Source organism: Argiope bruennichi, chromosome 6, assembly GCF_947563725.1.
Source record: "Argiope bruennichi chromosome 6, qqArgBrue1.1, whole genome shotgun sequence".
In the NCBI taxonomy this organism is placed as follows: Eukaryota; Metazoa; Arthropoda; class Arachnida; order Araneae; family Araneidae; genus Argiope; species Argiope bruennichi.
In genome coordinates this window covers 126,104,962-126,126,395 of record NC_079156.1, presented here as the reverse complement: position 1 = coordinate 126,126,395, position 21,434 = coordinate 126,104,962, and the positions used below count along the sequence as shown (strand labels likewise).

The 21,434-nt window shown below is 30.5% G+C and overlaps 1 protein-coding gene across 1 annotated transcript in view; it reads right to left on the bottom strand.

The window, feature by feature from the left end:
* LOC129971984 (oocyte zinc finger protein XlCOF7.1-like) overlaps positions 1-19,891 on the bottom strand; it is a 35,984-nt gene extending 16,093 nt beyond the window's left edge. The window contains exons 1-4 of the mRNA XM_056085963.1: positions 18,453-19,891; positions 12,389-12,710; positions 5,761-5,881; positions 1,456-1,947 (exon numbers count right to left, since the gene is read on the bottom strand). Coding sequence (XP_055941938.1) covers positions 1,456-1,947; positions 5,761-5,881; positions 12,389-12,710; positions 18,453-19,891 — 2,374 coding nt within the window. The remainder of the gene's footprint in view (positions 1-1,455; positions 1,948-5,760; positions 5,882-12,388; positions 12,711-18,452) is intronic.
* Between the last annotated feature and the right edge of the window lie 1,543 nt (positions 19,892-21,434).

The following is a 21,434-nucleotide window of genomic DNA, read 5'->3' as shown; positions in this document are numbered from 1 at the left end:
CCGGAAAAAAGGTAAACTATGAGAAAAAAAACAAAAAAACTTTAAAGTTTCGAAATCGTGATTGAAGTAATTGCGTTGCAGAATAATTGAAGCATTTTCATGTCTTTAAAAACATTCAATACATAATCAAATAATTGAAATCGAAAATCACAAATTATAATTTATTTAAGAATAAAATACTACATTTTTCTTATCTTTTGAGATTGTTCATAAACATATAATAAAATACTGTCTTCTTTTTCTCACAAATAAAATTCTTTACATAGGCATATGAAACAAAAGCATTTGGGAAATCTGTACAGCGCCCTTTAAAAAGAAATTCCACTGAAAAATTCTTCAAAATACAACAGAATTAACAGAGAAATACATAAAGTGGAAGTATATTAAAAATATTGATTCCAGGAAAACTACGAATAGCTAACTGACAGTTTGGATTACGAATCTCCACAAGTTCCTAATTAGACGCCACATCTAATTTGGACCATTTAATTATTTTGACTCTCATAATAATGTGAAGACATCTGAGATATTGAAGCAATTTTAAGGCACTTTTACATTTTAAATTACTTTATACTTTCACTCAATTTCTGTAATCCGATGTACAAATCAGACTCCGAATGGTATGTGAAGGGGTTAAGGATGTTGAATTATAGAACAATAAAAAATGTATATCAAGAGAGTAAAATTGCCTTCACCCCCAACGTGTATTTCTAGCTACTATTCCAAAAACGGCTGGCACCTTCTTTACGCCTAGGCTTGAGTGATCATTTTAAATCTACCTTAATCTTGTTAATCGTCGTGACAAGTGCGCAGAAATATATATAGAAACAATCCTATTCTAGATTATTATATTATTTACAGGAACGAATTAAAATAGAAAAAACACGAATATGAATCAGGCTTCTTTCCTTCAGGGAGAACAAGACGACCTTCGCTCTTCCTACCTCGTCCAGTCCTTATCTGTCCTCGTCATTGGCTCTTCTTCCTTCTCTTGGTTTCACCCCCTCGGACACAACGTGACCTTTCCCCTCCTGACTGGTTTGAAACCTTCGTCGTTGAGAGCCGAGGAGTCTCTCAACGACGAAGGTCTCTCAACGACGTCCCCATCCTCTTGGAGAACCTTAGAGGCAATGCCGCGACTTGAAAACGTCCAGGGTTGCTTATCATTGATCGCCATCGCTCACAGTAAAAGATTGACCCTGGAATAAAAGCAAAGTTCCAAGCAGTACTTGGTTGCAATTACCAAGATGGCTGTGGGAGAGCAACTATTATGTACTTCTCAAAGAAAAGAAATAAAAAAAAAAAATTACACTTTTAAAAATTACAAATATAAACACAAATAGGTTTAAAAACATATAAAATATGCAAAAAATTAGCGATAAAATTAAAGTAACAGATGCACAATGTCTTGCGTACATTTCCGAAAAAGTTTTTTTTTTTTTTCTTCTTTCGTACTGTTGCAATGGCAATCTAGATAGAGAGTCTGCATTGCAATGCTTATTTCCCTTCCTGTTCGCACTTTGCTGATAGTAAGCTCAATCATGTCCTTAATGTAATCAAAACCAAAGGTAATGTTCTTCAAGTCAATATCCGGTCTTCTTCTGGATACTGGGGTGTGGAATCTATCTTTTATTCTCTTGGTGCTGTCCATCGTGTTGGAGGCTATACGAATTTTGTACTGAATGTAATGAGGCAGATGCTCTTTTCTGTGCACATTAGCAAATGTAACTCCGGCCCACAACTCGTTGTCTTTAATGAGTTCCATACATCTCTGCATTATGGCACCTTCATTATCACAGCCATCGAACCAGTTGAACTTCAAGCACTCTCTCATTTCTTCAACTATCACATTCGCTTCGTCAAACCAAGCAGTAGTATTTAAAAACAGATTTCTAGCTAATTCATTTATAGACTGCAAAAGGGAAAGAGATGTCACTGTTGTGTTTCCTGACAGAGAAATGTTGATCAGCAAATCACCAAGAATATCCTCATAAGGGAAGGTTTTTGGTTTAAATAATTATTCCGACATTTCAAAACGCTTTGAATAGTTTTTCATAAAATCAGCCACAAAATGAGAATAGTGATTCAGCCACTGGTTACTAAATTCAATAGCATCAAAAAGAGAATGAAATGTTTGGTTCACTCTGGAAATAATTTCATCAACAGCTTTATTTTTTGTTGAATAAATAGTTCTTCCTCGTATAACCCAACTGATTCTGCTTTTCTGATTGCAATGGGTAGGATCAGGAAATATTTCTCCAAATTCATTGTCCTGATCATTTATCACTCCGACTTGCTCAAGTCGTGGTATATACGGTCGAATTTTATTGACATGGATCTCACTATTCTTACCAAAGAGTCCATACAAAGAGTCTTGTAACTATAGAATTTCTCCCGAAAGTTTAAAACTGCAATTCAGAAGCAAATATTAATCTTTCCTTATATTTTATAAGAGTTTTAATTTAATTTAATTTACATACATCGAAATACATATGCATGTAAAGATGAGAAGAAAAAAATTATAAGAATTTCTAATTCTAACATCGTTGGAAAATTTAACAATCAATTATGATGAAAAAACAAATTATTTCAGAATTCTTTTAGATAAATGCATTGATTTGAAAGTCAATTAAAGTGAAATTTCAAATGAAATTATTGTATCGGATTTAATAAATATTTCGTAGAAAATAACACGAAAGATTTTTCTAAAGAAGCAACAAAGTGAAAAAGAATGAAAGCAACCTTCTATAAAATTATTCAGAAAATAAAATATTTTATACGAAGCAAATTCCAAAGCATAGAAAAACGATTCTTTGTAAAATTCACCAGTGCCTACAAATGTAAATTCTTAATTTTCAAAAATTTTCGTGTTGGAACAAATTGAAATATTTATTTATTGAAAACAAATATCGCACAAGTAAGGACTATGCGCCAGTGTGTACTCTGTTTATCGTTTATTGTAAACGTTATTAAACTTCCAAGGGTTTTTTTAGTATGCAGATTGTTCGCAAACATGTTGTTCTGCAATAACAGGAATTTTATATCTTTAGCTCAAACTATGAGACTTTTGTTTTTCTGTATGCATTTTATCACTAACACGATGCTATATCACTACTATGCTGGCTGAAATTCAAGCAATGCTTAGAAAACTTTTAAATTAAATACACAAAGTCCAATGAATTTTTCCCAGGAAAATGAATCAAAGACATAATGATTCATTGGCACAGAGGAGAAAAGACTGAAGATCAAATGCTTCGCCACATAAACAATAAACGAAAGTTTTCGGAACAAGATGAGATTATATTGCGAGAAAAGGCAGCAAAATTAAAATTTGCACATTCAAATCATTCTTAGCCCTGTATGATTCAAAATGAAGCGTTAATTGTATGTACAAAATGAGCTTCATAAATTTTAATAAAAGTATACCTTATATTGGAATCATTCAACATCGAAATTCAGCCAAATCATAACATCTTGACCATTATCAATCTGAAAATAGAAGATGAAATGTTAATAAAAACAATTAAATCGATCAGAGTTTCACACTAATAACGAATTCATATTGTTGTAAAATAAGTTTGAAATGTGTTTTTTTAATTTGTTAAAAATAGAAAATACATTTACACGTCTAACTTTAATCACTAAAATGACTATACTTCGAATTTTCGTATGGTGAAAGTATAGTTTTTTTTTCTTCGGCCAGCATTGTGGAAGCATGCTGACAGTTTAGTTTCCCTGTGAAACCTCTGAAACTTTAATTTTCATGTATTCACTTTATCACTAACATGATGCAATATCCCTAATACGCTGATAGAATCAAAGCGATGATTAAAAGACGTTTCAGTTAAATACATAAAATACAGTGGATTCATCTCCAGGGAAATGATTCGAAGATATGATAATTCATTAACGTATGGGAGAAAAGACTGAAGATCAAATTCCTCGTCACATCAGCACAAAACAATGGTTTTCGAAACAAGATGGGATTATATTGCAAGAAAGGGCAACGATATGAAAAATATGTACTAATAAATGATTTTTTGGTATGCATGATTCGAACCGAAAAGTTAGTTTTAAGTACAAAAAAGTACCAAACTTTTAATAAAAGAGTGTCTTACCTTGAAGCGATTCAACACGAAAAAATAAGTCAAATCATAGTAATATCTTAACCATTAACAATGGGGGAAAAAACAGAAGTTGAAATGTTAATAAAAATAAAAAAACTATTAAAGTTTAAGAACAATTATTAAATAAATTGCTATAAAATAATTTTAAACATATATTTTTTAATTTGTTAAAAATAGAAAATGCAATTACACGTTTAAAATATGTAACTTTGAAATGATTATGCTTCCAATTTTAGTATGGTATAAAATTATATACTTCTGAAATTATTGTGCAAACGTGCCGAAATTTCTCTTGTTTTTTTAACCCTTCGCACTCTGAAAAGTAGTTAGATGTGTAACTATGCACTTAATAGAAGGGCTTGCTTATTGCCCCAAAAAATAAATTAATATATAATTGTTTTAAGTTGAATTTTCTCGAAAAATTAATCGACGTCTTTTTACCATTCTGTAGGCATTTTTAACAATTAAAATTGAAAAGTAAATAAATAAAAAGTCTAAACGATGCACCGTCTCGAATGATACTTGAAAGGAGTCATCAGAGAGCAAAGGGTTGATTAATTTAATTACAAAAAAACATGTGAAAAAGATCGATTGAACCTCCAAATTCCCAGCTTTGGAAAAGTGCATTAGACAAATTTGCAAATTTTATTTGTCCTGCACATGTCAACTCACACATTTGAAAATATTAATTACTAAAACAGATTACACAAATCATTAAAAAAATTGATACTGAATTTATTACTTTCAAAAAAAATTAATACAAAAATTTTCTTAGAAAGTAAAAAATATCACAGAGACATTACAATCTTAGATCTAATATAAAAAAATTTATTAAATTATTTATAAAAATGCATTAAATATCTGTTGTACAGCACGATTTTCAATATATGAAAAATGGTACTCCTTGCGTAATATATCATTAATATTAAAAATAGATTTTACGTTTTATCTATATTTTCCAATTGCAGCAAATATTATTCATTAAGAAAACATCAAATTAAAAAAAGTGTTGCTTACACCAATTTATCGAGTATTACGATTATTTACCGAATCTAAGTAATTTTTTCATTTAAAATATCGTATTACGTACCATTATTTAAAACCAGTACTAAGTTAGCATTATAATGTTTTCGGAAATACTCTGAAAAACTATAAATGAAACGGTAAATATCATTAAATTTGGAAATATTTAATTTTGAGCGGAAACTAAAACAATAATAGTTTGAGAGGAAAACATATATTTTTAATATGAATTGGTAAAAATATTTATTTCGATTCAGAAAATATAAACAATATTAATACACTCAAATATAAATGCATTTCAATTTAAAATATATTTTCATTGTCAATTATTAGTAAAATATTAAGTAGCTTATGGGTTTGATATCGGGAAATATACTTCATCAATGAAAAAAAATTCACACAGTAATTTAAAAAAATAAAAGTGTAACAACTTCCACTTAAAATTCCTTAAATTCTATAAAGAATGTAAAAAAGTTTCATAGTAGATTAAAATAATTATTTCTGTAATTTGATAATTAATTTTACTGATGATTACTCCTGTGATGCCTAACGTAATGGCTGCTGTCCGAAAAAGTCTGTCCACAAACTAAGCATTTATAAGGCTTCTCACCAGTATGCATCCTCCGATGTCTAATAAGATTATCCTTTCGAGCAAAACCTTTATTGCAGACGTCGCACACAAAAGGATTATCACCGGTGTGGTATCGATAATGTCTGTGGAGATTTCCTATCTGAATAAATTTTTTCCTCATTTATCACATACATAAGGTTTTTCTAAAGTGTGGATTCTGTAATGTTTGTTGAGACCTGATTTCTGAGAGAATTCCTTATTACATACATTGCACATTAATTGATTGTCGCCAGTGTGTGCTCGATGATGGGTTTTAGTCGTATCCAACTACAGATATTAGGAAATTTCTTCTTAAGAGGACAGACTCCGGAAGGTCCAGCCACAGCATTGTCATGTGTTTTAGACGAAATATCTTGTTTCGCTTTGATGGCCCATTGATCCTGAGAGTGCACTTCCAGTGAACTCTTTCGTCAGTGAAATTTTTCCTAGTTTACTAATCCAGTGAACTATGTTCGTCATTTATCATCTCTGACTCTTGTCTTTTGACATTTTTCGGCTCCTTTCTTCCTGGTGGGAGCTCATGAATCACAGTGAAATTCTCAGTTCCAGAAATATTACTATTATGTGATTGTAATTTTTTGACAACACATTCTAAAGAATCTATAAAAATATTCTTATCGTTATTCAAAGATTTCCATTTGCTATCTTCTAAAGACATTGTTACTAGAATGAGATCTGATAAATCTGATACATTTTGCTTTTGTACGCTATCACCATTTAATCAGGCGGCAACTATAATTTTTTCATCAGTTTCATGTTGGTCGGTTTCAGGTCTGTAACTGGATTCAACATTTTCTAGAGAAGCAGTAAAAGATGCATTTTCATTAGTTTGTACTTCAATCCCCTGAACATCCGAAATGGGATTAAAATATGAACTATCAGAAGGAGTCCTTAGCTGTTCATTATTCGAATTTTCAGAACATTTGTCTTTTATTTTATCATGGTTTTCATCCGATTGTACTGGTCGTTGTAGTGAATACCTGTAGTCGAATTTCTTGTGAAGGAACCAAGAATGATTCTCACCGTGTGTCAGTATATTGCCTCAACGTTTGCAAAGGTAATTGTCCATTCCTAGTTAAATAAAATTCTATCTTATAAAAAATGTATCATAAACTATTATTGAAGAGAAGAAATTGTGATTTCTGTTTCTTGAGCCGTTTTAAGCTGTTGCTGTTGTTCTGAGTGTTTAAATTTCACAGAAACATTATTATTCAGAAAGCCTCATATTAGAATAGAGTTAGAGTAGGAGGCAGAGTTAATGAAAGTTTTTTTTTTAACCTGAGCCCTGAAGTTGATTCGAATGTATTACTTTTAGTGTATTTTCATTATTCATTTTAAAAATGAAAATACTTGTAAGGTTTAAAGATGAGGGTTTCTGTGAGAGAAGATATGAAACAAGAAAAATAAAACTACGAATGTTTTGAAATTCAATGAGATTCTGTTAAAAAATAAAATAAATATATATTTTATTCTATGATCAAATTAAAATATTTCTTGTTTCTGCTCCCCATGTTCCATAAGGATCGATTCCGTTTCATTTAACATTTTCTAACAAAAAAATTTTTGTTCAGTGCAAATTTATGATTATTTACTTTTAGGATAAGTTAAGTAATCATATTGTATATGAAATATTATTTTGGAATGGGAATGGGAATAATTAAAACACCAGGGAAATAAAATCCAGAAAGAAACTCTGCAATCCTTTCACGTTTAACTCTTTGGGCGTTTCGGTTTCAAAAATACAGTGGCTCCCAAAATTGAGTTTACACTATACTCTTTTTTCTTTAATTTTATTCTTTTTGATCTTAACATCCCTATTTATGGCTTATATTTATAAGAACCACAAAATATACATTAACAAAAGTATTAAGCTAAGAAACAAAACGGAGGAATCAATAATATTTTTATTACAGTCATTTTTATGTCAAAATTACAAATTTCAAAGTCACAAAATTGAGTATACACCTTATAAAATATGCGACTTGACTACCACTAGTTATTTTCAAATGAATAAGTAAAATAGTTTTACTACTCTAATTAGAAATCATTGATTTCCAAGCGAAAACAAACGTTTTGGTTATCATAATGAGTTCCAGAAAAGAAATAAATGAAACGAAATTCGAAAACATGTTATTCGATTGTCTGAAGATGGTAAATCTCTACAAAAAATTGCAAGGAAAATTCAACGCAGTCACGGATGCGTTCAAAAAATTATCCAGAAGTATAAAATGTATGGCGCAAATTGCTAATAAACCTGGGAGAGGAAGAAAAGAAATCTTCAGTGCCACGACCAAAAGAAGAGTTATTCGAGAGGTAGCAAACAATCCTCAGGTGAGTGCTACAGAAATCGCTACATCTATTTCAAGAACAATTGGAAAGTATGTCTCTGCAGAAGCAATTCGAAGAGTAATCCGAAAAGCAAATCGTAATCGTCGCGCAGCCAGAACAAAATCATTCATTTCCAAAGTAAATCGAGAGAATCATTTGCTAAAAGTCATAATTCAAAACCTCCGAACTTCTGGAATCAAGTGATATTCAGTGACAAAAATAATTTCAATTTTTTTAGTAGTGACAGTCGATGTTATGTTTGGAGAAAGCCCAATTCTGAACTTCTTCCTAAAAACACCAATCCTTCTGTCAAGCATAGAGGTGGTTCACTTCTTGTATGGGGCTGTATGTCTGCAAAAGGAGTAGGAAATTTAGTTTTCATTGATGTAATCATGGACAAAATTAAATATTTGGATATATTGAAGAACAATTTAAAACAAAGTGCCCAGAATTTGGGTTTAGGGTCTAGTTTAATATTTCAACAAGATAATGACCCAAAACATACAGCTAAAATCGTTAAGTTATGGTTGTTGTATAATTGTAAAATGCAACTGCACACGCCTCCTCCATCTCCAGATCTCAATGCGATTGAAAATTTTTGGGCACAATTAGGAAAATCAGTTCAAAAACACGTTATTAGGAGCAAGGAACATTTAAAAAGAGTATTACAAGAAAAATGGTCAAAAATATCCGGCGAAACAACTCAAACTCTTGTCAACTCAATGCCACACCGTTTACAAGCTGTTCTAAATGCAAAAGGATATGCAACAAAATATTAATTTATCTTTTCCTCTTTTTGTTGACAGATTTTGCTAGATGTATATTCAATTTTGTGACTTTGGAATTTGTAACTTTGACATAAAAATGACTGTAGTAAAAATATTATTGATTCCTCCGTTTTGTTTTTTAGCCTAATACTTTTATTAATGTATATTTTGTCGTTCTTATAAATATTAGCCATAAATAGGAATGGTAAGATCAAAAAGTATCAAATTAAAGAAGAAAGAGTATAGTGTATACTCAATTTTGGGAGCCACCGTATTTCACAAGCATAAATTTTGTAATGGTTAACATACTATTCCTACAAATTTGAGCGTTATTCTAAAGCAAGAACACCAATTCAAATTAGATCTGTCTAAAGTAGATAAAAAAATTTAAAAACACTGAACAGAAATTTCTTTTATATTTTACACACTCATCAGGCTGATCGGTACTGAAAAATTAATTTCTACTGAAACAATAATTAATTTAGAATAAAAAATATAATAAATATTTCTATATAAATGTAACATTTCTGACAAACAAAGAGGATTCAATATATTTTCAAGAAACTGATATCTGGCATTCATTACATGGAAATAAATTCAAAATGTACGCTGTGTCGTCCTCTTGAAAATATCTCATAAAGATGATAAAAGTTAAATTTTCCTGATTTAATTTCGATAGTTTTAAGGGCATAAAATTGAATTTTGTCTTTAGTTTCGTAGCAGTTGAATTCTATATTTGAAGCTGGATCCATTACATACTCGGACATCCACTCAACGATATTGATTGAAGTTCTAATTCTTAGTTTTACCTTAGTTAATAGAGTTACAATTTTAGTTTAGTTTCAAATTGAAAATTTAATAGTGAAAGTAAAGGTTTGATAAATATATTGCTTAAATTGATTTAGTTTAGAATATATGGATATGGAGTATTGTTTTTTAATCGCATTCTCACAGTTGCTCCTAATTTGTAGCTACGCTTGTGCCTTGATAATCCATTTCATTAATAAAAATAAAGAAGAGAAGACTTTTACCTTTTTTATTTAATTTAATAACAGGATGTAAAAAATAGAAAAATATCTCTATGAAAATTTTTTTAACCCTTTTAAAATATTTCTCTACTCTTTTATAGTAATTTTACTTTCAATATATAAATCATAATTTGATGGCAGGTAATATTTAAAAAAGGTATCTTATAGCATATATTATATTAGGAACAAATTTGAATTTTGAATTTTATCCCCAAAATCATTGTATTTCATCCCGAGGAATCTCATTCGAAAGTGCGCTGACAAAAGTTAAAAGGAAACAGATTTAAGATCAAATCTCTGCGTATAAATCCAAAGAAAAAAAACTATGTATATAATAGTATATTAATAACACTTTTCAATGAATTTAAGTTGAATGTTCTTTTACACATGCGGCACAGTTTCAAATTTAATTTGCTTCGGTTTTTAAAATATGCTTTAAATAATATTACAATTGAATCAAATTACAATGTATTATTTATTACATCCAATTTCATAAACTAAAAAGTAATTGCATGTATTTTATATTCGGAAGATAAATTTGTGAAAAATAATTATTATTTTTAAATTTCAATAATATTTTTCTAGCATCAGATTTCTCACAAATGCGTTGTTCTGCTGTACAGGAAATTATCTTAATCCTGAAACTATTATTTTACTGTATCACTAATATGATGACAAATCATTAATACGCCGGTTGAAATCCAAGCCATGTTTGAAAAACTTTCAAGTTAAATATATAAAGTCCAGTAAATTTATTCCCAAAAAAATGATTAGAAAACATGGTAAATCATTAGCGTTGTAATATCCTGATCTAGACTGATCAAATAACGAAGCAGAATTTCCAGACAATTTTTTATTTTACAGCCCTATATATACAAAGAACAACTTGCTATAATCTTGATTAAATAAATAGTTATTTACACCTGTATTAGGAGATACAACAGTCAAAGTCGAATGTATTTCTTTAAACTCAGTTCTCCATCACGTTAACACGACGACTCCAGGGGTAGTTTCTCAGACTCCGAAATCGTAGTCCAACCGTCTCCTCCAATTCGTTTCTTCTATCTCCTAAAAAAAAATCTCCGCACTTTATTTCGGCAACAATCTCCTCCTCTTAATTTACATTGGTCATTTGTGTTCTCTTTCGGCCAATCAGGGTTCAGCAATATGCTCTCTCAGCGGCGCCCAGTGGGTCGTGGGAAGGTCCTTTCACAAAGAGAAACATCTAGCATCCAGATGTTTGGACACCCCTTTCTCTTTGAAGGTACGATCAATACCTCTTGGACGAGGAATTCCCCCTTGTGGTCTTTCACTGCAGTCACTAATGAACAGATGCGAAACCACCCATGTTTAAAGATCCAGCAACTGGCTATCTCGAGGTGTTTATTAAGTAACAGCGACGACACAGCTGGCTGTAAATGTCTTATCAGTACTAGGAAATGGGGAATGTTACAGCGCATAGGAGAAAACACCACAGAGAACTAACAAGTTGTTAGTCAACACGACCACTCCAGGGGTAGTTCTCTGACTTCGAACTCGTGGGAGTAGTCCAACAGTCTGCCTCCAATTCGTTTCTTCTCCTCTCCCTAAAAAAAAAATCTCCGCACTATATTTTGGCGACAATCTCCGCCTTTTAATTTACATTGATCATTTGAGCTCTCTTTCGGCCAATCGGGGTTCAGCAATATGCTCCCTCAGTGGCGCCAGTCGGTCGTAGGAAGGTCCGTTTAGTGATGCACCTTTCAGAACTGATTATTCTGGGACACGGAGTTGTCATAGTAATTTCACAATGAGAAACACTTAGAATCCAGATGTTTGGAAATCCCTTTCTCTTTGAAGGTACTATCAATATTTCTTGGACGTGGAATTCCCCCTTGTGGTCTTTCACTGCAGTCGCTAATGAACAGATGCGAAAACACCCAGTGAAAAATCCACCATCTGGCTATCTCGAGAAGTTTAGTAATTAACAGCGACGACACAGCTGGCTGTAAATATCCTGTCAGTACTGGGAAATGGGGAATGTTACAGTATCTTAAGAGTAGAGTCATAAGCAAAAGCGTTTTACATACGTATCATGAAAAGAGCTTTTCACCGTTGTGAGTCTGATAATGTTTGTCGAGGTTTATTTTCTGAGAAAATTCTTTTCTGCATATATCACACACAAATGGCTCTCTCTTCAGTGTGTATTCTCTAATGCCTGCCACGAACTAGTTTCTGAGAGAATTGTTTACAGCATGTGTGGCACGCGAAAGGCTAGTCTATAGGCTATAGTATTTGGTCTATAGTGATGAGTTTTCCTCTTGAATTCCTAATGACATAATGGCATGGAATTTCTTCTTGCGAGGATGTATTCCGGAAGATACAGCCATAACATTGTCTGTCATCTTACTTGGAAGAGAATGGTACTTTCACATTGGTAAGTATTTTCAAGTTCTTTCTGTGAATCTGAGAGAGCATTTGAAGTGAAATATTTTCATCCATTACATTCCCTGATACATGGATCATGCCATTTCTTAGTTCCGTACTTCCTAGGTTGAGATTAGGATTCACAATCAAATTCACAGTTCCAGAAATGTTATTATTTGCACGAGAGTTTCGAACTACAGATTCTACAGAGTCCAAAAAAATATGTTTAGAGTTTTCCAAAGATTTCCATTTGCATTTTTCAAGGATCGCTTTACAGTGTTCTCCAGTTTGAATAAAATCGGATACACCTGATTTTCTTTGTTTCTGCTCGTCAACACCATTTGATCCGGTGACAACCTGCTGTGTTATCTTATAAATATGGTGAAAATCATTTTCAAATCTGCAATTATATTTAACATTTTCTGGAGAAAATGTAAAAGATGCGTTTTTTGGCTTCGCACTTCACTCACGTGAATTTCTGAAAGGGAATTAAAATATAAATTGTCATAAGGATTCTTTTGTTATGCATTGTTGGAGGTCTTCTCTGAAAATGACCTACTCCCTTTTATCACCAAGGAAGGCAAAATTGAGACAATTTCATTGTTTTGAAAGAGCGGTAAATTCAAGAACTCAGATTTTTTACTTTCATTTGATCGAGTAGCTTGACATAAATATCGGGAATCATTATTAGAATTTTTCGTTGATTTCTGTTTTCCTTCACCGTGTTTTTTATCGGATTGTTTTGGCTATGATAGGTAATACACATTGGTGTTACCTATGATTGGAAATACACAATGTTCTGGCTATGATAGGTAATACAGGATTCTTATAACAGAAGCAAGGATGATTCTCATCGTAAATCACTATTTTATTACAAAGCTGATACAAATATCGATGCATGAATTTTAAATTTAAATAAAAATTCCGACATCAAAATTGTAAAATAAATTGTTATTGGAGAGCAGAAACTGAATTTCTATTCCTCCTGTCATTTATATGTTGCAGAGGTAGTGATCAATTTTCAATTTCGTAGCTCTTGCTATTTTTAAAGTGTGCGCAAGTCGATAAATAAACTACGAATGCATTGTTTCTTTAATAACGTGCAAAAGCCCTGTTCAAAATTCAAAAGTAAAAATCTTAAATTCAAAAAATCCGATATTTAATATTTAAAATCTGCATTCGCTTTATGTAAATTTTTGTGGAATCATTTGATTTATCTTAATCTGCATACCAAATGAGTTATAAAAAATAAAGATTATGATCTAGAACAGAGTAGCTTAGAAACATGGAAAATTGGAATTATTTAACTTGAGTTCTGGAAATTTATTCGATTTTATTTGAGTGTATTTTGATCTTTTATTTCAACAAACAAAAATCCTGCCAGAATTAAAAATAATTGTGCATGAAAGAAGATATTATAAAAAAAGGTGAAAAAATATGATTATAAAAGAGAAGGACACACGTATATAAAATAATGCTTCACCTCTCACCACATTTTATTCAAAATAATTTTCTAAGATTTATTTTCTCTTACCTACAATAAAAAATATGAAATGTTTGAAATTCAATGAGATTCTGTAAAAATAATTTCATTAAGATTTTTATAAGAAAATCCATTTTGGAGTTATTTATTTCTGCTACCCATAATCTTTAAAGGAAACGATTTCTGTTCTTTTCTTTTTTTGGTAGATAAAAAAATAAGATCATTATAATTATTTACTTCTAAAATCTATTTCAATAATCAGATGTGGAATGAATGGTTGTTTTGGATTATAACTATGAATAAATATAATTAAATAAAATGAAGAAATAATGAATGACTATACATAAATAAAATATCAGTGATACAAAATACGGAAACATATTTTTTCCGTATTTCCGCCCTTTCATATTTATACGAATGGTTTTTCACATTTGATATCTTTCACGTGATATTTAAATGTTTATTGAAGTGCAGATGTCGTCATTCGAGCATTACAATAAATGAAGTGGTGTATTCAAATTTGAACTAATGTTCGTTTCAAGTTGGTTTAAGTAGCTGTTTTCTCCTATGATGCCAGATGTAATTACTGCTGTTTGTGAAAGTATCTTCATTAACTGGCCATTTACAAGGCCTTTCTCCTGTGTGTGTCCTGAAATGTACCATAAGATTGTAATGTTGACAATAATTCTTGTTACACACATCACACAGAAAAGGCTTATACCCCTCTCATGACCGATGATGATGGACCAGATTTTCTTTCGGAGCAAATTCTTTTCGTCGTATAAAACACAAGAAAGAGCTACATGCCAATGTCTATTCTGTGAGGCTTGAAGAGACTTATTTTTGGGAAAATTTCTCTTTACTGCACATTTACTACACACAACTGGCTTTTCGCCAGTTTTTATTCTAATATGATTGTCAAAACTGATTTTTCCATTGAATTGTTATGTTAATTCTGCTTTTATACGACGCATTTTGGAAAGTTCTACACCATTTACATTATGTAAGGTAACTAGAAGTAAGGTAAGTAGAATTAATTACATTGACAATCTTATCCTCTTCTTTACTTTGAACCCTTGAGTTTACACTAGATAAAACTACTAGCACTCCTGATATTTGCATCAATCCGCCCCCCGAGGGGCACATCGGAATTGAGGATGAGAAACCTGGGGGTAGGTTCTCGTTACCTTTGTGGGTGAACGAAAAGGTATGGTTCTGCACCTCCCATCGATGACGGGACATACTTCCTTAGGGAAGTGCTTTATCGTGCCCAGTAATGGCCTTTAAAACTCAACAACAATTCCAATCGCTATAGTGGTAGTCCGGTTATTCAGTTTTTTTATCCGTGCGCCTTCGGGCGCGTTGAGCAATCAGTGTTACGTTATGATACTTACATCAGATCGTCTGCTAGTCCTCCTGACACTTTGATCATTTTCATTAACTGGTTCCTTATTGTCTGGTGAGAAGACAGAATTAAAATCGCAATTAAGGCAATTAAAATAGCAATTTAAGAAATATTTTTATTTAAAAATATTCTTTGTATTGTACATTAAGTAAATCATAAAAAGCATTTTACATATATTAAAAGACTGCCGTTTGGTCTCTTTAAGCAACATTTCACAATCATCCATGCATTTTCTTTAGATCGATCTTCATTCGTTCAAAAATATAAAATAGAATTTAAATTGAAATTATCAGGAGTATTCATTAATTTTGAATTAGTACTGATTCTTCTGATCAGAGAGGTGAACATAAGTTAAGTTTTTGTGAAAATTGTAAGGGTGAATCTTGCCGGAGATCAATATTCCATCGCATGACCGACATAGAAATCAGGCTATAAATTTTTCGTATAATCAAAAATATTCAGTAAATATTAATAAAAAGAAATCAAGGTTTCAATTGATTCCATCAGTATAAGAACATACTCACAATGCTTTGATTAATTATAAAAACTAAAATTTTTTATACATTTAAATTATAATTAATGAAGGAAAATTACATTAAAAATGTGCTAGAGAATCTACCTTAATTTTAAGATTGTTATCATATTCTAATACAATATCCAACATCTAATGTTTAAAACGAGCCTTTGATTTGTGTAATTTTCTGCAAAGCTTTTTAAATTTTCCTTAATTTGGAAAAGAAGTACAAAAAGCAATTGTTAAAAAAATTATATTAAATAAACAGATTTTGTTTAGAAAACACTTGATACGAAATATCCTTGATCGAAATTTCTTCGTTTTGAATCTGTCTTTTTAATCCATTTCAATAATTAATTAAAAAAAGTCTTAATAGAAGACTTTTTCCTTTTTTCTATTTCTTTATATAACAAGATGTAAAAAATAGAAGCTTATCTCTGAAATATCGAAAAAAAAAAAACGGAAAATATTTTAGCCTATTTAAAAACATATATTCTGTGCTTTATAAACAATCGTAAGTTCAACTGAAAAAATATGAAATAGTTCAAATTAATGCTGATCAATTTTTATATCAGATTTTATTTAAAGATCACCTTACTCCCTTCTGGGAGTTTGATTCGAAGGAATGTTGAAAAAATATCTAATCAATTCAAGGAGATAAATTTTAAGATCAAATGATTCTGCCAGTATATCGAAGAAACTATAAAAATTCAAATATATTTCTTTATGAAACACGCACGCACACATTTCATACATAACCTCATGCATCATATATATGAAATTAACACCAAGGTTTAATGCAATTTAGTTGAATTAACAATGACACAGAAAAGAAAACCTCTGAAAAGACAATTTCAAATTTACTCGGATTCTGTTCAAAAATTAAATAATAAAATAATTTTATCAAACTACAATGTATTATTAATTACAGCCAAAATCATAATCTAAAAAGTAAATACACATTTTTTATATGCCGACCAAAAAATTTGCAACAAATAATTGTTGCTTTTAACATTCATCAGTTTTTTTAATAACCAGATTGCTCACAAATGCATTGGTCTGATAACAGGAATCATGTATCTTTAGCTTAAACTTGAAGATTTCGTTTCCTTGGATTCAATTTATCACTAACACGTTGCTATATCACTAATGAGCTGGTTGAAATTCAAGCGATGCTTAAAAGACTTTCAAGTTGAATACATGAAGACCAATGAATTCATTCCCAGGAAAATGATTCGAATATATAGAATTAGTTAGCTACCGGCACATCAACACAAAACAATTGTCTTTGAAACTAGATGAAATTATATTAAGAGATAGGGCAGCAGTATTAAAAATGGGTACAATTAAATAGTTTTAGGTCTCGCATGATTCGAAACAAAACTTTAATTATAATTACAAAAAAAAAAAAAAAATCTTCAAAAATTTTTATAAAAGAATACCTTACATTAAAAAAAAACACAACATGCAAAATCCGCCGAATCATAATAATTTGAACATTAGCAATAGAAAAATACAAGATAAAAAATTAAGAAAAATGAAAATAATCAGATTTTCACTACAACAATGAAACTATTAATGAAAAATAAGTTTAAACATGTTTTTTTAATGTGTTAAAAATAGAAAATACAATGACGCGTCTAAAACTTAGCATTGAAATGATTATGCTTCGAATTTTGGTATGTTTAAAAACAATTTTTTTCATTGGAAATTTATTGTCTAAATGACGTGTGTTTTAAAATTAATTAAATTGCTACCAAACATTTCAAAAACAACGGTTGGTCCTCCAAATTCCCCGCATTGAAAATGTACATTAGACAAATTTGCAAATTTTACAATTCCTGCATGTGTCAACTCACATGTTTATCTTCAGTACTAAAAAGCATTACTCAAATCATTGGAAAAAAACTGTTATTCAATTTATTTTTTTCATAGAAAATGATTACAAAGAATTTCTCAGAAAGGAAAAACAATAGATCACTGAGATATTCATATTTTAGATTTAATATAAAAATAAGTTTTAACTTTTTACAAAAATGCATTAAATATCTCTTGTAGAGAACGATTTTCAAGATATGAAGAAAGGTATTCCTTGCGAAATTCGTCATTAATATTAAAAATAGATTTTTGTTTTATCTATATTTTTCAATTGCAGCAAATATTATTCATTAAGAAAAATCAAAGTAAAAAAAGTGTTGCTTGCATTAATGTATCGATTATTACAATTATTTACCGCACTTAAGTAAATTTTTCAGTTAAAATATCGTATTACGTAACATTATTTAAAACCAGTACTAAATTAGCATTAAAATGTTTTCCGAAATACTCTTAAGAACTATAAATAAAACGGTAGATACCATTAAATTTGGAAATATTTAATATTAAGCGAAAATCAAAACCGAAATAATTTTATTTGAAGAGAGGATAAAATGCATTTTTAATACAAATGTGTTAAAATTTTTATTAGGATTTAAAAAATATAAAAAATATTCATACACTCAGATATAAATGCATTTGAACTGAAAATATATTTTCATTGTCAATTATTAACATAATAGTAGTCACTTACAGTTTCGATATCAGGAAATATGCTTCGTCTAAGTAGTAAAATTCTTACAGTAATTTTAAAAATAAAATTTTAAGCATTCTGAACTAAAATTGTTTCAATTCGATTAAGAATGTAAAATAGTTTCATACAAGATTAAAAGAATTATTTCGGTAGCTTACAAGTTGATTTCACTTATGGGCGCTCCTCTGATGGCTGTAACAACCGCTGCTGGTCGTGAAAGCTTTTCCACAAAATGGACACTTGTAAGGCTTTTCTCCAGTGTGGGTACGAGCATGTGTATTAAGATTACCCTTTTGAGCGAAAGCTTCATTACAAACTTCACATACAAAAGGTTTTTCGCCAGTGTGAGTCCTAACATGTTTCTCAAGAGTACCCTTTTGAGCGAAAGCTTTATTACAAACATCACACACAAAAGGCTTTTCGCCAGTATGAGTCCTAACATGATTCTTAAGATTACCCTTTTGAGCAAAACCTTTATTGCAGACGTAGCACACGAAAGGTCTCTCACCGGTATGGGTTCGAAGATGTCTGTCGCGATCTGTTTTCAGAGTAAATTCTTTTCCGCATACATCACATGCATAAGGCGTTTTGCTCGTGTGGGTTATGTAATGTAGGTTTAGACCTGATTTTTGAGAGAACTGCTTCTTGCATATATCGCGCTTCTCTCTAGTGTGTGCTCGATAATTCGTTTTAGGAGTATCTTTCTTACTGAAGTCTTTAGGAAATTTCTTCTTACCAGAACAGAATCCGGAAGGACCAGCCACAGCATTGTCATCCTCCTTGGTAGAGATAGGTTCCTTCAAGTCGGTACTTATTTTCTTCTTATTATTATTGTGACCTTGAGAATGCATTTCAGGTGAAATATTTTTATGATTTACACTCTCTGAGACATTCTTCAAAATCAAATTTTCATTTCCGGAAATACTTTTACTTTCTGAATGACCTGTTTTGACGACACATTCTAGAGAATCAATAAAAATTTTTTTATCGTAATTCAAAGTTTGCCATTTGCTATTTTCAAGAAACGTTGTATATTCTTCATCAGTTGTTGCATAGAGCAGGTCTGATACACCTGATGCACTTTGATTTTGTATCTGAAAACCACTTGATCCGGCTGAAACTGTCGTCTCTTCATAAGCTTCACGATGGACGATTTCAGGTCTATGAGCAGATTCAATGTTTTCTGAATAAGCTGTAAAAGATGTGTTTTCTTTCCCTTGCACTTCCGTCGCCTGAGCATCTGAATTGGGATTAAAATAAGAAATATCACAAGGATCACTTAGTTGTGCATTGTCGGAGCATTCTGCAGAAATCCTGTACTTGTTTACTTTTGGAGGAAGCGGCGGCTTAAATTCTTCATTATGTTGATACAGCGATAAATTGATTAGCTCAGATTCTTTATTTTCGTTTTGCAGGAAAGATTGACTTAAATACAAAGAATTCTCATTCGAATTTTCCGTACATTTGTCTTTGGCTTCTTCATTATCTTCATCTGAATTGCCTGTCGTTGGCAGTGAATACACGTTGTCATCATTCTTATAAAATACGCAAGGATTATGCTCACCGTAAGTCAGTACTCTGCGACAAATTTGGCAAAAGTATCGAGCCATTAATTTCCAACAAAAATAAAATTCCGACTTATCAAATTTTTTTAAATAGTTCTTAAATAGGTAAAAAACGTAGATTTTCTTTTCTTCTACAGTTTAATGCTGTAAACGTTCTTGATGAGATTTACATTTGGTACTTACGGTTATAGTTAAAGTATATTCAACGATGAATAAATTTTGAATGTTTCATTTATTAAATAACGTGCTAGAGCCCTTTGCCCTAAATTCAAATATCCAATGTCTAATATTTAAAATCCACATTCGCTTCATGTGTTTATTTGTGATATCCTTATCTTAATCTGGGTAGCAACTGAATTAAAACAAAAATAAAGATTATGATCTAGAATGCCTATTACCCTCGCAGAGAAAGCATAGAAACCTAGAAAAAGGAAGATTGTTTATAACCTGAATTCCACGATTGATTCGAAGTTATTACTTTGAGTGTATATTGATCTTTCATTTCAACAATCAAAACTCCTGTCAGGCAAAATATATCTGTCTATGAAAAAAGGTATTATAAAAAAAAATAAAAGGCATGAATCAGATTTTAAAATAGAAATATACTGTCTATAAAATAAAAATTTACCTTAAACGAACTTTGACCAGAAACTTTTCTATGATTTTTTCCCTCTTAATGTACTCGCAAATAGGAAAACATTTAAAATCATACGACATTCGGTTAATTGATATTTTAATAACATTTTTATAATAAAATCAATTTAGTTTTTTCTTTTTCCTTTTTCTCATAATTATTGCAAAAGATTTGGTTTGTATTTATTTTGTGTGAATAAAGATATAATCGAATGCATTTTCATAGTCATTTGCTTGTAACTTGTAATTCTGTTATGATATTATATATAAAAGACTGTTTTAGAAGGGAAAGTATAATATCAGTAAAATGAAATTCGAACTTTTTTTATTTCTTTAATCTTATCATTTTTGATCGATTAATATTTTCTATTTCAAAGCTTTTTCTATTCAAAGCATACATTTAATGCTCATTAAGGGTCTACTCAAGTTCTTGCCTCTTTATTAGACCGTAATCATAAATTAGGATTTCCTTTCAAAAGAGACCTCACTTTTGTTTAAAGTCCGATATTATTGCATGAAAGTTTAAACATCAAGCCTATTCAGATTTTGTCCTTTGTTATGAATTTTAATTTTAAATTTCTTAAATTAAATGAATTCGGTATTTAAAAGAGCGCATGAATACATGATGTCGGGAAATTTTGATTTTCGACAATCTTATCTACAAGTGGATCAATATTCAGCATGTTAAATATTATATAGCATAAAAGAGAAATAACAATGGAAAGTATGGAAAGATAGAACGCTGTTAGATGAAATTATTGCGATAATTAGTTCATTTTCTAATGTGAAACAAAATTTAATTTACAGCATGAAAATAATGAGATGGTATTAATAGCAAAAATGTGTGCATGTGTGATGTAATATTTTTTTTAAAATCTGAATCCTCCCGTTAGTTAAGATTTTAAAATATAATTATACATGTATATTAAATAAAAGCTTACATTTTATTAAAATT